The 15,731-nt window shown below is 37.9% G+C and overlaps 1 protein-coding gene across 20 annotated transcripts in view; it reads left to right on the top strand.

Annotated features, from left to right (window-relative positions):
* DLG2 (discs large MAGUK scaffold protein 2) overlaps nucleotides 1–15,731 on the top strand; it is a 986,929-nt gene that overhangs the window by 495,039 nt on the left and 476,159 nt on the right. The window contains exon 1 of one of the 20 annotated variants that reach the window (XM_052669715.1): nucleotides 5,090–5,537. The exons of 18 other annotated variants lie outside the window; for them this stretch is intronic. In XM_052669715.1, the coding sequence (XP_052525675.1) occupies nucleotides 5,460–5,537 (78 nt within the window). In that variant the 5' untranslated portion in view covers nucleotides 5,090–5,459. Of the gene's footprint in view, nucleotides 1–5,089; nucleotides 5,538–15,731 lie in introns of those variants that run through there. One more of the 20 variants, XM_052669725.1, reaches the window with a different exon arrangement.

Below are 15,731 nucleotides of genomic sequence, written 5' to 3' on the forward strand. Positions count from 1 at the left end.
TTTACGTAACATTTATTCATTTTCCGTTGCATGTGCTTCAACAATTGAAGCTCTATTTCATGCAGCTGTGTAGCACAGCACTATGTCCTCTCCTCTCTTGGCCTTTTGTGCCATGCATCATAGGATCATAGAGTCATCTGGATTGGAAAAGGCCTTCAGGACCGCCAAATCCAACCTCTAGCCGGTCCCACCAAGTCCCATCACTAAGCCATGTCCCTTAGTGTATCATAGTTAGCTGAGAATCTACAACATCAAATAATAGAAGAGTGAAGCAGTTGCAGAAAAACTGCATGACAGAAGGCAAATAGAAAATTTCTGAGGTCTCACACATAAGAGAGATCTGCTGAGATAGATGCTTGCATTTTATTTCTTTATTTCACTTTGACTACATGTGGAATTCTTCCTGCCCCCTCCTGGAAGACAATTCTGCCATACATCAGAAAAGCTGATGGAGAAGTCTGTATGCACCATCTAGTGTTTTAAGGGGCACATTATACTGGGGCAAACCTATGTCACACCAGAGTTCTGAAGGGTAATTTCTGAAGAGGAAAGGATTGGCACAAGAATTATAATGGAAGTTAGATATCCTAGAAAAAATGAAATTGGAAGAGAATAGCAGGAACCTGTGTGATCTTTAATATACAGCTTTTCATTTTTTTGTTTCTGTTTTCATCCAATCTCCCTTCTCTTTTTGCTTTCTTTTCTGAGACATTTCTTTGTCAGGATACGTGACTGTTCTAAGAATTGCTAAGCTCTTTTCCAGACACTGAATTAGATTCTCCAAGGAAGCATCTAGCTTTTGAGTAATCTAGTTTTCCCTATCTTTAAAATTCAGGCAGAAGCGATACAATTTTATGTTTTTTATTTAAAAAAAAAAAAAGAATCTGTTATGGAATATCATAACTGGAAGAAATTGATCTTTCATTTCTATTGTAACTTTAACCGAATGGGTTTGGGGTCAGCAGAAGAGAAGTCAGAAACGCTTCTGGTGTTGCTAACTGGGGTCACTACCCCTTTTGTGAGCATAGAGGTGGATTTCCCATACAAATATTGCCTGTGGCAGCAAGAGAAAGAATGTTTGTCCAGTGAGACTCCTGTTGGTAGCACAGAAGGAAAAATGTTATCCTTAGAAAACTTTGGGACTTCCATTTACTTAGACTTGTGCAATGTGTAAAACCTGTACCTTCAGGATAAAATAGTAGAAACTAAGGTTCATGTATTTCCTAGTATTATAGTCATTGAATAACCTATCTTGGCATCGTGTAATTGCGTAAGATAATTAGATGTGTTGGGAATCAGGGAAGATTGCTTGTACAGTCAACAAAATCAATATCTGTTGTTGCCTCGTACTAAAAAAAAAGCTAACTTTACATCATTAGCTCTGCTCTTGTACCCACAGCTATGCAGAGTGTTAACATACAAGCATCAAAGTAAAGTTTTAAATCTGGTATTTCATTTTTAACTTGTTCCATCTCCTGTCCATTTTGCTGGCAGCAGAGTTCTGCAAGCCTCGAATGACTAATCTTTTCATCTGTCTTCCTTTTCTTATAAGAAAGGCATTATTTATGACCGAACCATATTTGTATTTTAAATGGCCTTGTCAGCGCATTTTATGACTGCTGTGTGTGTATATTCGGATGAGGTAGGAGAGAAGCAGTATCTACAGCTACCATCTATCTTCACCACAGGTGTGTGAGGGGGAGGTTGACACCCCACGTGTTTGCTGTGAGAAGTTATCCCTTAACAAGAGAAGATTTATGCCCTGTCTAAAGCAAAGCTGTGCTTCTTCCCATGAGCTGCTTAAGTAAAGCAGTGATGTAAAAATTGAAAGAGGAGGTTGACCATCCAAAATACTGGTGATGCTCAGTGCACACAAACAACATTTCACACAGAGGGTGGTGACACACTGGAACAGGTTGCCCAAGGAGGCTGTGGATGCCCCATTCCTGGAGACATTCAAGGCCAGGCTGGATGTGGCTCTGGGCAGCCTGGTCTGGATGTTGGTGACCCTGCACATAGCAGAGGGGTTGAAACTGGGTGATCACTGTGGTCCTTTTCAACCCAGGTCATTCTATGATTCTGTGAATTGGAAAGGTGTTCAAAACAGCCATCTGCTGAGCGTCATTCAAATAGAATCATAGAATCATTAAGGTTGGAAAAGACATCTAGGGTCATCTAGTTCAACCGTCAACCCATCAGCACCATGCCCACTAACCCATGTTGTGATTGCTCTTGCTGGAGATGTTGAGGAGCCATGTCTTAATTGTAATAGGATTCAACACAGTTGTTGCTTGGTGCTTATGCCCATGCGTTCAGTTGTGGTAAGATTTCAGAGAGGCACAAGAATGCAACTGAATATATAGTATAGAGGTGGTTTGGTTTAATGAAAACCACCTTTGCAGTAAGAAGCCCCCTGTAAAATTTGCTCTTAACCGATTATCTCTTGTGTGTGATAATATTGCTGCTCAATTGCACGCATCTCTCTGCCCTTGTAATATAGCACTTCAGTGAGCAAGCTCAAGTACGTTACTCCTGTGAGCAGACTGGAGCTGGGAGCTCCAATTCTTCTTCTAAAGCAGCTCAGCTTGTAGCACTTCTGTAAAACGCAGACTTTGTAATGGTTACAGTAAAGTATTAATAATCATAAAATCCCTGGGTAACGATACAGACCTAATAAACCTGTTATTGGCAATGTATGACAGTCTACTGCATGATGGAGCTGCAAGAAAACAGCTTGTAGTCTGCCCATTCCTGGACTGTAGGTTTTGGTTATATCTGCAAGTGCATGCAAACAGTTAAAATGCATTTCTGACTGGAATCAGCATCAGGTATTTGGCAAGGTTTGTGTTTTCTGATCTAATATTTTCAGGGGGTGGAGAAAATTATCTCCCAATTGCTTTATCATTATTCCTTAAATGAACAATGTATTCTGTTGTTTTTTTTTTTTCCTTTAATTGGGATGAATTGTGGCTTTTTATTGCTCCCTATTTTTCTGAATAGATAGTTCAGTAAAGCTGCTAATGTTGATGATAGAAGTCGTAAACCGAGATTTTATTGTTTAGTGAGTGTTTCCTTTGATTTTCTCAGCAGTTGAATATACATAAAACTATGTAAATAGTTGCTTGAGAGGATATACTCTTTTGTTGTTGTAGTGCAATGATTTCAAATTATGATTATTCTCTTCATAAAAGCAAGGGAGTAGAATGGGAGAGGTGCTCTGCTGTTCATGCATATGTGTAAATTTTTTATTTTTGCTCTTTTTACATTAGCTTTTATAGCGTTAGTTAAGCTGTGTAATGATGTTGCTTCTCCTTTTCTGTATTTTTTGTTTTCCCATCTGTGTTTCCTTGCAGTGAAATCCCATCAAGAAACCTCTGGGTTTTTTTTCCTCTTTTTTGGGGGAGGGCATCATTCTTCCTTTTTGCTTCTTTTCTCCATCACCTACAAGACAATATATCATTCCATAAATGTGGAGAGTGGTACAAATCTGTTATGCGGTGTAACAAAGGTTTTGCACCTTGGACAGTCCATCTTCTTACCATCAGAGAGTTGGAGTGGTCTTAAGAACAGATAGCTCTTCCATAGCAATCATACTCCAGATGAGACATCATTTTACTCTGTCTTGTGTTCTTACAACTCTTTGATTGCCAGCATTAACTAAATGCCTGAATAGGAAGCAATTAGATGGTACTCCTTCTCCAGAAATATTACCAGTTATCCAATCTTTTGTCAGAAGCTTTTAGATGTCAAGCAAAAAGCAGACCTATGCCTCAGAGTTTCCATGAAAACAGTTGCTATCTAAGAATTTCATTTAGTTAACCAACTCGCTATTTTAAAATGCAGTGAAGGAATTATTTGAACTATTTCTAGTTGTAGCAGAATCGAGAAGTATATACCTTAAGGCTCAGAGCTTGGGCAATGCCATCTATCCCCTGTATCTTGGATGCTTTGGGTAAGATTGAAGAGGGGGTGGAATATTTTTCCCATTTGAATTTTGCACCCTGGAGAATATAGTTTTAGCCATTTGTTGAAATTCCTTGGGCAGAAAAACTGCTTCCTTGTCCCCAAGAGTCCCATACTGGGTTGCTACGGCTGTATTTTCTTTTCTGTGCACCTACTAATTTTGATTTGCTTTTTACTACGGAAAAGCAGAGCAGAAATTACTGTTGCATGTGCTTCACTAATGCAGTCCTGCATGCAGGGCAGCAGTAGTTCTGCTGCATGCTGGTATCTCAGCAATTGTAGGTGGGAGGGCATGGGGCACGATTTATCCTATATACCAAAGTGCTATCAAAAACATAGAGATAAACCCTGTAAGTTTGCAGTTTTATTACTGCTCCCGTCTGGGAAGAACATCTGTTTAGTCATATGTCTGGAGCCAAAAGGGTATGTTACTGCTTATTGTTTAGAGATTATCACTGGAGAGAGGTACAGGGGTTAAAGCTGAGGTATTTGGCTGAAGAGAAGCAGCATGTTGCAGCTCTACTGCAAAAAATGGGCTGTCATAAGCACTTCTCAGCTCCTGATGTTAAATAAGTTGCAATTAGAGAAAGGGGAAGAAGCATGCTTAGGTAGGGCAGAAGTTAAAAATTAATTTGAAGGAAAAAAGAAAAAAAAAGGGAAAAGTCAGTTTTCTGGTTCATGAAGCTATTATCAAAGCAAAGCAGGAGCCCTTGGATGAGTCTCAAATCTTTAGCAGTGTATGTATGACATCAGCAAGAGAATGGAACAGCTATGATGCATTTCTGTGGCGTACTGAAACTAGGCAGCAAAAATATCTCTGGATATATCCTAAGCCACTCCAATAAAGTAAAACCCATTTTTCCTTCATACCTTAGTTGCACTGAAACACACGCAGCACCTGTTCCTTCACCTTAACAGTTAAAACCCATTTCTATTTTTGGCACTCCTGCACCCCTTTCTTTCCTGCAGTGCTGTGTGCCTCAGATTGGAAGTGCTGCTGCTTCTGTTGCAAAGCAGAGAGAAGCAAGGAGTTAAATTTCAGAACAGGAGAAGAGGAGGTGAGCTGTCTGCTACAGTAGTTTACTGCAGCTTCCTCTCATACTGACACATATGTAGTTTGTGGTGACAGTGCTAAAGAACTGCAGACAGGCACTTAGCAGACTGGATGTGAGCTGGATGCAAAGATGCCTCACCCCGGCCTTCCTGCTGTCAGTATGTAAATACACCTGCAGGCTGGCCACGCTGGGGTGGGCTTTTTGGTTTTTGTTGGTTTGTTGTTTTTTTTTTTTTCTCAAGGCAGCATGAGCGGATCTGACACAGCAGCAGCGTAGTTGGGAGATCTGAGCCAGCGTCAGACTTGTATCTCAGCTGCGGTGGAAGTTTTTTGGGTGTTGGATTTTGGGGTGGCTTTTTTGTTTGTTTGTTTGTTTGTTTTTAATTATTTTTGTCTGTGCGTGTCGGCGCTGCGCATTCAGACTGAAATCTTCATCACTACAATGTTTGCCTCTATCTGGTATGCCAAGAAGCTGGGACGCAGGTTTGTGCATAACGCCAGGAAAGCAAAAGCAGAGAAGGTATGTTCCTAGTGGGAATATAAAGCCTTATGTCTCCTGCAGGCTGCCTGCTGGCATCCTGTTGTGTATCTGCTCAGTTTTTTAATACCCTGAAAATCCATCTATTGCTATTCATGATTTCATGCAAGAATCCTTCACTACTTTGTATATTAGTTACTAAATGCCGAGGAAAAATCCTTTCAAAAGTCTTTATGCTCTTTTTTGCATTTCTTTTTTTTCTGCAAGATAAACAGCTGTAAATCTGCTGTGCTGTGTGTTAAAGGAGCACTCCAGTGAACTTGTTGCTGTGCTGCATTATTTTTACTAGTCTGATATTAGGCTCTTTAAACAACCATTGATTGTTTCTTGCTCATATGTATTCTTTCCTAGCAAGGGACCAATGAGAATGTAATAACGTGTGAAGCGTTTATAATGCTTGGGAATTTGGTTTTGTGATACTTGTTGAAACTGTGCTGCAGCATGGATCCCTTTCACTTAAAAAGATATTGACATGTAAAAATGGCCAGTGCTATCCTTCACTGTTTTATTGCTCATAAAACATAACTGGGTTTAACCAGGTGTTTTCTGGGAGCCCTCCTAGGTGAGATCCCTCTGCCTCACTTCTGCCTGAACAAAACTTAAAGTGCTTTAGCATTTACAGTAGTGATAATTGGAGGATGTGGAGGCTGTTGCTTTTGTTCTAAGAGTAGGCAGTGTTTAGTTAACAGTGCATTCCAGTTTAGTCCAAATTAACAGACAAACCACTTTCCAAATGGGACTTATTCCTCTTTTATGAAACTCGGTTTCAGGTTGGGTGAGAAAACTTAAATGCGATGTTATAAAGTTGCCTCATTAGTATGATAATGATGGCTTTCTCTTCTCCTCACTGTCTTTGATGTAGTCAAAGAATTTATAAATGGGTTGCGTTGTTATGTCTTTGATATATCTTATGCTATGTAATGCAGTCACCGAACCAGTGAGTAATTATCCATTGCCAGAATTCATCTGTAGCTGGAAAAGCTCTTTACATAGAGGAAATTATTTAGCAAAAATACGTTTTTATATTTATGGCTGAGGAAGGGGAAATAAACGGGCATCTGCTTTTTCTGCAAAATATTCCTAGCGTTTAAATAGGTGCTTTATGGCAATTCTGAAATTTAAACATCCAAGCCATTGGGAAGTTATCCAAGCAACAGTGGTTCATATATTCTGCACCGTGTGCATAAAAGAAATTAAAAATTCAGTTGGCTCTATGTGGGACTGTCAAGCTTTCTTTGTTAAGCATACTTTGACAAAAAGGGCAATCATGTAAGCTCTCCTGTTGTTTGGATGTCGCTGTGGGAGGAAGAAAAGTTGCAGGCTGGATCTTCCTTAGTCCAGAGGGGCTCCCTCCAGAGGAACGTTTGCTGTCAGGCTTCCTCCAGGATGGTAGAGGCAGGATGAGTGGGCACGTCCCACCCTGGCACACTGGGGCTCACTCAGTAGCTCTAAAAAGAGATTTATGTTTAAAGCATATCTGCATATGGACTATTCCAAACACCTTGCAAAATTATATATGACAGTGACAGAATATTCACCTGAAATAGAATCTTCAAGAATGCTTTACAAATTTTATCTCTTTTCCTTTCCTTTTTAAGGTATTTGCAAATATTTCTTTATAAATCTATCATTTGACTACTTATTCAGCTCTGTAGGACTTCGAAAATAATTGAGAAAGCTCAGGTCAGTGCTGTGGAAACTCTGAAGCCATACCTCAGAATTTTTAGAGAAAAGTTTTTTTTCTGAACATTTCTTGAGCATGCTATTTGCATGCTTGCAATGAAATTTTATTTTTGTCATAAGAGAGTAAGTATACAAGAAAACATCTTCTAAGCTGATTGCTTATAGTCTGATAGCAAAAATAAAATTTCTTTCCTGGAGCTTTACTCCATAGCCAAGTCTCAATTTTCCCGATTTAATTGCTTTTCTTTCTTTTTATTTTCCCATAAATCAATGGTGTACTCCAGCAAAGACAGAAAACCCCATTCCTAGCAGGATGCTGTTGCAATAAGTGCTATTGATGACTGGAAGCTGATCAGCACTGACATCTTTGATATAAGACCTTGGTAACAGGAAAGTACAGATATGAAAATGACTGTCAACAAGTAAATTAAAAGTAACACAACTGCATAGCTTTTTCTGGTTTTTGCTTGTTTGTTTGTTGTATAATTGTTGGGTAATTGAATTATTATGCAGTTTTATCTTTTTTTCTGGAAGAATAATTAGCTTTCCTCTGTGTGCATGATTTGAATTAAACATTGTTTTCTTAATGCGTTTTTGCAGATAATATAATGCAATAATTTCTGATAGCCTGTATGCACAGAGATCCTTGCTGTTAAAATCTTTGTACTAGATAATCAGGAGAGTGACAGATTTTCCATTACGTTTAGCTTCTTTAGACAAGAACAAGCCAAGAATTTTTAAACAAGCACTCTAAGACATAGAAAATTTATGGGAGCCTATCTGTTTTCTTAGGACCAGAATAAAAATTGAGGAGTCAAACATGACTGTGTGGTGCTCTTGTCAGGTGCTCCATACATGCACCAGGATGTGTGGTTATGGCACCATGAATTGATTATAAGATCATAGAATGATTTGAGTCGGAAGGGACCTTTGAAGTTGATCTAATCCAACTCCTCTGCAATGAGTGGGGACATCTACAGCTAGATCAAGCTAGCTGTATCTCCAGAGCTACCCATCTCAAGCTGGACCTCCCACCTCCTCATTCCTTCTTACCTCTCTACAATTGAATACAGCGGTCCTCATTATGGGAGAGCTGAAGTACTGGTAGCTCCCCAACTCAGTGGAAGATGCTTCCAGGTTCTGTGAGATCCTTGGAGCCTGAGGAATTGGCCTGTGCTGCTATTTTCAGCAGCAAAGCAGCAAAGAGCTGGGAGGTCATAGAGAAGGGGTGGATCTTGTTCTTAATACGACCTGCAGTAACTTTTCTCATGTCCTTAACCAGTAACTTCTTGAGTGTTAGCACTGCTGCTCCTGCATTTCCAGTTCTTGCATCCCCTTCAGCCTGATTTTTAAGCTGTGGGCCATAAGACAGTCCCTGTGGTAGGGCAGTATCTCTTTGATTTTCCCAGAAAAGGTAAGGGTGTTCTGGTAGATGTTAGGCACTGAAAACCCTAACATGAACTCTTACAGTAAGAATTGCATGTAGGGTTAAAATTTCATCTGAAGAGCAGAGAAAACGTGGGAAGAACTGGATGAATGGCAGTCTTAAGTGTTCTAACCATGATGTTAATGGTTCTTTTGTGATAGGTGGTGTGCACCAGTATTTCTATTCAAGGCATGTTTTCATGGTATTCTGAAAAGCCTCATTTTAATTCAGAAATGGAACAAAAGATTCCTACAGTGTGTGCTTGCAGCCTTGAAGGCCAACTTAAACTGGGATTATCTTTGATGCTTACCATGCATCAAAAGTGAGGTGGCAGAAGTGTAAGAGACTGGATTGCTTTCCTCTACTTTGCCTCTGTGAGGGCCCATCTGCAGTACTGCATCCTGGCAGTACAGGAAGGACGTGGAGCTATTGAAGGTGGTCCAGAGGAGGGCCATGAAGATGATCAGAGGGTTGGAGCACCTCTACTACAAATGAAGGCTGAGGAACTTGGGTTTGTTAAGCCTGGAGAAGTCTCTGAGCAGATCTCATTACAGCCTCCCAGTAGTTAAAGGGAGTATATAAACAGGAGGGGCACCAACACAGGCAGATGGTTACAGGACAAGCGAGAACAGTTTTAAATAAAAGTGGGAAGATTTAGATTAGATATTAGAAGGGATTCTTTTTTACTCATAGTAAGGCAGTGGAACAGAGATGTTGCCCAGAGATCCTGTGGAGGCCACGTTGGATGGGGTTTTGGGCAGCCAGATCTAGTGTGTGGCAACACTACCCACAGCTGGGGATTGGATCTGGACAGTCTTTAATGTCCTTTCCAACCCAACCATTTTCTGATTCTATGATTTCAAAAATTTTGGAAACTGAACCCTCTGCCTCTAAACCACTCATAGCTGAAGCATCACATGTCTGTAAGTAAAATCAGATATTGCCTTTTAATTGTTCTTAATATTTTTGGTTTACCATAGAAGACTCAAGTGCAAAACTTCCTTATACTTCATTGTATTTATTAGTCTGGGTTGTAAATTACTTGTGTTATATATTGCATTTATCTACAATTTCTACCTCAGTGTGGTTGTATTGGCTTGACTGCTAATGTTACTCTTTCCCTCAAGCAGCAAGATAGTGTGCAGGATGCCAATAATATTGCCTGAGACCAACTCAACTCTTTTCAAGACAGCTCTGCTCTTGTGTGTTTTATTAAAGTTATTAGGATGCTTTGAGGTTGTTGCATGAAAGAAGTATTGTTATGAAAGTAAACGTGATCATTTAAACGTAAGAACTTGAATAACTTAAGGCAAAGATTGATGTCTTGAATTTTTCTCATTAAACCACAATCAAGAAAAAATCAAGAGATGTTAACTGCATGCAGTTATGCTATAAAAATAAGTACTCTAAATGATTGGAAGAGGAACAGAAACGTAACAGAGCAATTAATCATGTTGATCTGAGAGGGTGAGCTAAAGAACTGTGAAATACTTTCTGATAATTCTTCCTAATATGGATAGATTTTGAGTTTCAATGTTCAACATTAAAAGTGGGGATTTTTATTTATTTTATTTATTTATTTATTTTGCCAGAGTTACTCTATTACTCAATTTCATTAGGAAAGACTAACACTGAGTTTTTGATTTGTTTGAAAGTGGAATATGTTTGAATCATGAGACCCAAATTATAAATGGCATCATAATTGGTCCTATTGTTGAGTTTTTACATCTGAAGAGGAAAATCACTTTAAAAGGAAGTCCTGATGCGATAACTCATAGCAGCAGAAAAACAGCATCCATAAAAAGTGTTTAGATGACAATTGACTTTCACTCCTTATTTTACAGAATAGTATTATTAGAAATCTTTTTCTCGTTTTAGGTACCAAAATGCTTTCATGGTGATAGCAGTACTAAGAATTGGTGTCCTGTATTTGAAAATATGCATTTTTCCCCCAGAAATCTTAGTTTATTATTGTAGTTTAAACTCATTTATTCTATTTATAATTCAAGACAGAAGCTGTTTATCTTTTAAAAATAAATGTGTGCATAATTATACAAGTAGTGTATGGTTTCTGAACTGTTGATAAAGCTGTTGATAAAACTAAAGATTACCCATAAGCAACATGCACAAACTAAACCATATCACTGCAAATGAGTAGTTTTAGATATAATGTGGTGCATACTAGGTAGGAGAATGTAGGCCAGAAGGTGTTTTTTTAATGTGAGTTCTGTTTTAGTGTCATTTTGGGTAAATTGAGTATCCCTGGTAGAATGGCAACCTATAAATATTTGCAAAAAGGCAGGAAAATTTGCCTTAGTAAATTAATAAAACTGGGATGATGCATAACAAAAGAATATTATCTGTAAATGCTGACATATTTCATCATTTTTCTGATGGTGTTCTGGCAATAGTGGAAATTAACTCTTCATGTTATGATGACACTTAATACCCAGATCATTCTCATATCTCTATTCTAATACAGCTAATTGCAGAGTAGGCTTTTCTAAGCTGTGTATGCTTTTTCGTTTTGATTTTGCTTTCAAGAAGCTGCCTCCCAATCTAGTTTGAAAGACAGATAAGAAGTTTACTTGAACCAGTAATTATTCACAAAAAAGAACAGAAAATTATTAAGAAATCATAGAGTATTAGATAAACACATTTTTCGTTACATCATATATATATTTAATTCCAAACAAAGAAAACACTACTCTCTTTGCTTCAGTATTTTCATGCATACTGTATGGACTTCAGACTTCTTCATAAGTGCTCTCTTTCAAACTGGAGCTCACTACATTATTTCAAGTCCACTGGGGTTACAATGAAGTGATAAAGCTTGTAGGACTTGTTATTGCCTTGGCTAAAGGTGAAATGACTGCTCCGCTATGGGACATCTCACATAGCTGCCAAGCTATAAGGGCAGGTGGACAGTTTTACTTGCATTTGGGCCAAGGAGGGCTCGTGCTGATCAGATTCAGTGAGATGACAACAGTTTGTCACTTATTTGTAGAACTACCAGGCTTATGCCAGGCCACTGGAAGAATCTTTTCAAATGGAGTTTATAAGTGCTCTGTTTTAAAACTTCATGGAAAGATCTTTTCTTTTTACACATAACAGAGAGAGGAAAAAAATATGTGAAGTTTTTTTTTTTCTTTCTTTCTGGAGCTCTTTTGCTTTAACATAGTTGGAATTCTAAGGCATTTTCTTATGTTTTTATTTAATCCAGCACCATATAGCTACTCAACTCTTCTTTCCCCTTTTTTCCTTATTTGCAGTTGGTTATGATCCCATGTGCACCGTGATTCATATATAACTGTAGGGATAAGCTGCTTACGTGGAGATTTATTATGCTTATAATTTGCTTCCACCTTACAATCAGCATAATAATAATAAATAAATTCAACTAATCTTACAAAAACGCAAGAGTGATATTTTAAAACAAGATACTGATGAATAATAAACTACTAAAGTTAATCCTTTACAATCTTTTTTTTTTTTTTCCTCTGTGAGGGATTTTTCTCTTGTGTTGCTTGACTGTTCCATCTTTGTGGGCCCAACACCTGCTGTAACTATTAATGAGTAATAATAGGGATTATTGTTTAAATTACCTTATGTTGATGGAAGAAGTAGCTCTTAATCAGCTATAGGTGAACTGTTTGGAAAGAACAGAATATCTCTACTCTTCCTCTCCAATTTAATCTCAGAGAACACAATTAATCTTAGCTGGCTGCCATGCAGTGATGATGCCTCTTTTTTTCCCCATGCGGTGCCATTCTCGCGTGCACATGCTGTCAGGTACAGCACAGCCTTTCATCTCTTATCCAGGGGTCTCCATGGCATTTCACATAAAGCAGCTTTTCTTTTCCACATTTAGCCAGTGCAGAGATCATCTTAGAAATGGGGTGAGTAACTTTTCTGGTTAAATTATCTCATTTACTTAAAATCAAGATGGACACGAAGATGTTCAGAAAACAATTGCCATGACAATGGTTGCATTAATTGCTGCTCTGAGTTCTCATGCTGTGACTCAGATGGAATCAGTTTGGATCTGTTCTAATAAATAAGTGGTTTTATTATCATAGGCCACAAGCTACTGTTTTCTTCAGAGAAAAATGAGAATATGCCTGTCTCTCTTTCTTGTTTTCATTATTAAATAATCTCTATATATTGTTTCCACATTTTTTTAAATTAAAAAAAAAAAAAAAAGAGAAAGAGAGAATAGCAGTATATTTATTGTACTTATAACTTTACTTGGACTTTCCACTCTTGGTCTACGCAGTATATCATATTGTGTTAAATCCCAGCGTGCAGCACCGTGAATATCATATTTAATTCATAAGATGCTCATTATTTCATTGTAATTGTTTTGTTTCTTTGCATTCCTATGCTATGTTCAAGTACATTTTGAAAATGGGTTCATATGATGTGCAAGTATGGTGCGTTTTTTTGGCATTATTTACCTCTCTGTCCTGCATATGCAATTCAAATCAGCATAATAAAATGTGTTAGATTTGCGTTCTGGCCTGCATTTGGCATCACTTACTGCGTTTGCAAATAGAGATCAGCCTGAAGCTCTGACAAGATACAATCTGTCCTTTGGCATCGTTGTCCCTGGAGAAAACTAGGAGATGAGAATTCTCTTTTAGTTCCTATGGTAAATCATCAAACTATACTTTTAGTGTACTGTATAAGACAATACAACTGGTATGTACAGAACTTGCTGCAAGTGGAAGGCATCCTACCAAAAGGATGGTATATGCATCTATATGTATTTTAATGGTGCTGATTTTTTCTCTGCTGATGTGTGTCAGAGAAGACTTAGTGAGGAACATGCAGTTATAGATTTAATCTATGTTAACAACTTCAAATAAGAGATTTTAGCCAATCCCTTGATTCTTTCATAGGTGCAATTGATAGGCTTTACTACCAGGCAGGAGACTCAAATGTGGTGTGAAGCACTTGCAAACCTTTATGAAGACCGAAGCTTTCTTTTTAACAATGTCTTTCGTATACCCCACAAAACAGTAAAACAAGGTTCCCCATTTGTCATCACTATATACGCACATTGCAGGTCTATTCAGAAATGACAGCCTTTAGATGTAAAAGTGTATGAACCTACACAGCTTCCACAGCTTCTAGCTGTTTTAAGATGATGCCAGCACCATTCTGAGTGACTCATACAGCTCTCCTATTAGATTAATCAATTAATTAATCTTAGCCAGTGTTAACTAATCTGAGGCTATCATCTGCCTTTCCTGAAGCTCAGTAGGGCAATCAATAACTGTCATTATTAAACCAGAATTGGATTTCAAAAGTAAACTTTGCACGAAAACTGTATTTTAGTTCTAGACTAGAAATCTTCCATTTATTTGCCTGTCTTTCATAGGGTCATTCCTCCCTATGCCATGCAGCAGTATTTTAGCCGGCCATGGATTAATAGCTGTGATACTGCTTATCTCTTAAAAGTTTGCTTGGGAAATTGTTACTTTGATAAGCAAGGTCATAACTTATTCACCACATTATGTTGTTAATGCGTAATAAGAGGCCCACAACACCTGTGTACTTTATTCAATTTAAGTCTTGATCATATATATCATGCTATTTTATACAGTTGTGAAATATTCTTTAGGCTTGAGGCATAAGGAAGGTGTAGGAAAATGGGAATACTCATATATTTAATATTTTATTGTTGCCCTATAAAAATGCTTTGCAGTAAAGCCAATACAACGGTCTTCTAACCCACTCTCTAAGGGATCAGTATATTTCTACTTATTTCCTAAATGTGTATTGTTTTCCAGTCAACTATGAGATACATACACTTAATTTTGATCATCTTAGCAGAAAACTTTCATTAAGATTTTAAGTGCATTGTTTTTGAATGGAACATTCTCCATCTCTGTGAGGTAACAAAGGGTCAGGAAATTCTATATTAGCAAAAACAGCTTGGCAGTTAAGAAGTATCAATTTACTGTTTTGAAATAGCTTTTCAGGATTAAGTGAAACTGATCCTATTTGCTTCTGTTTGTTTTCAGGACTATTCTTATAGACTGTTCATAGTTTTGTTTGGTGTAATGTTCTATTGAATGAACCTTCACCTTGAAATAGGACACGCTGTTACTGTTTGTAACTTCCTCCAGTCTACCTTTTCCATTTTTCACATTTGCCTTCACATATAAGGGTAAAAAAGTCACTGACTCCCTTGTCTGAGACTCTTGTTACTTGACTTAGACAATAGCAGAATAATATTTAAGAATGTTTTTCTTTATTTTTTGTCTTTAGAATTCACTGTAGTCCTTCTTGCCTTACGTTGAACAACATCTGAAACATTCAGATACAGTTATTGGGTTGCTCTGAAAATAATGCCTCCTACATGTGTTCATGGAAACTCCAACACATACAGAGAGAACAATAACACTATTTGATAGAGTAAATTCTCAGCTAAGAGCTCTTTTTCAACATAGTTACTACCATTAGCAGTGCATTTTCACCAGCATTAAACAAGAGCTACATGTTGTGCATGTAAAAATCTGTGCAATCAGAGGTGAACCACAGTCACTGCTGCTGGAACGCACCATCCGCTGCCTCACTGTGCTGACATGCAGTTTTTTGTCTCCATAAATGTTCAGCAAGCATCAATGAATGTCAGTGAGTACAATTTTTTATGTGGGGAGGAATTCAGTGATACACCTTTGTTTCATCCTCACTTCCATGTCAGATGCCGTTTGTCAGACCACCCCTCTGCTGCCATCTGTCACACAGCAGCAAAATGTAATGGAATACTGGAGGGAAGGTTCAACCTCTACTACTATACCACCAGCATCTACCTCTGACACTGTGGCTAGTATCATAAAATATGAGGCATTATTTTTGGATCAGCCCTCATACTGATGTAGGAATATCTTGTTTGAAAGCTCCTCTCAAGTAAACATGCTGGGTATCATCATTTTCTAGCCACATTCAACACTGAGACAGCCTTATAAAAGGTCCACATGCAATTTCTTCCTGTTGAGCAATTTCATATAGATCTGTATGCATAAATCTATTATAAGAAAAACAAAACAACAAAAAAC

Source organism: Tympanuchus pallidicinctus, unplaced genomic scaffold (assembly GCF_026119805.1).
Source record: "Tympanuchus pallidicinctus isolate F22 unplaced genomic scaffold, pur_lepc_1.0 scaffold11, whole genome shotgun sequence".
Classification (NCBI taxonomy): domain Eukaryota; kingdom Metazoa; phylum Chordata; class Aves; order Galliformes; family Phasianidae; genus Tympanuchus; species Tympanuchus pallidicinctus.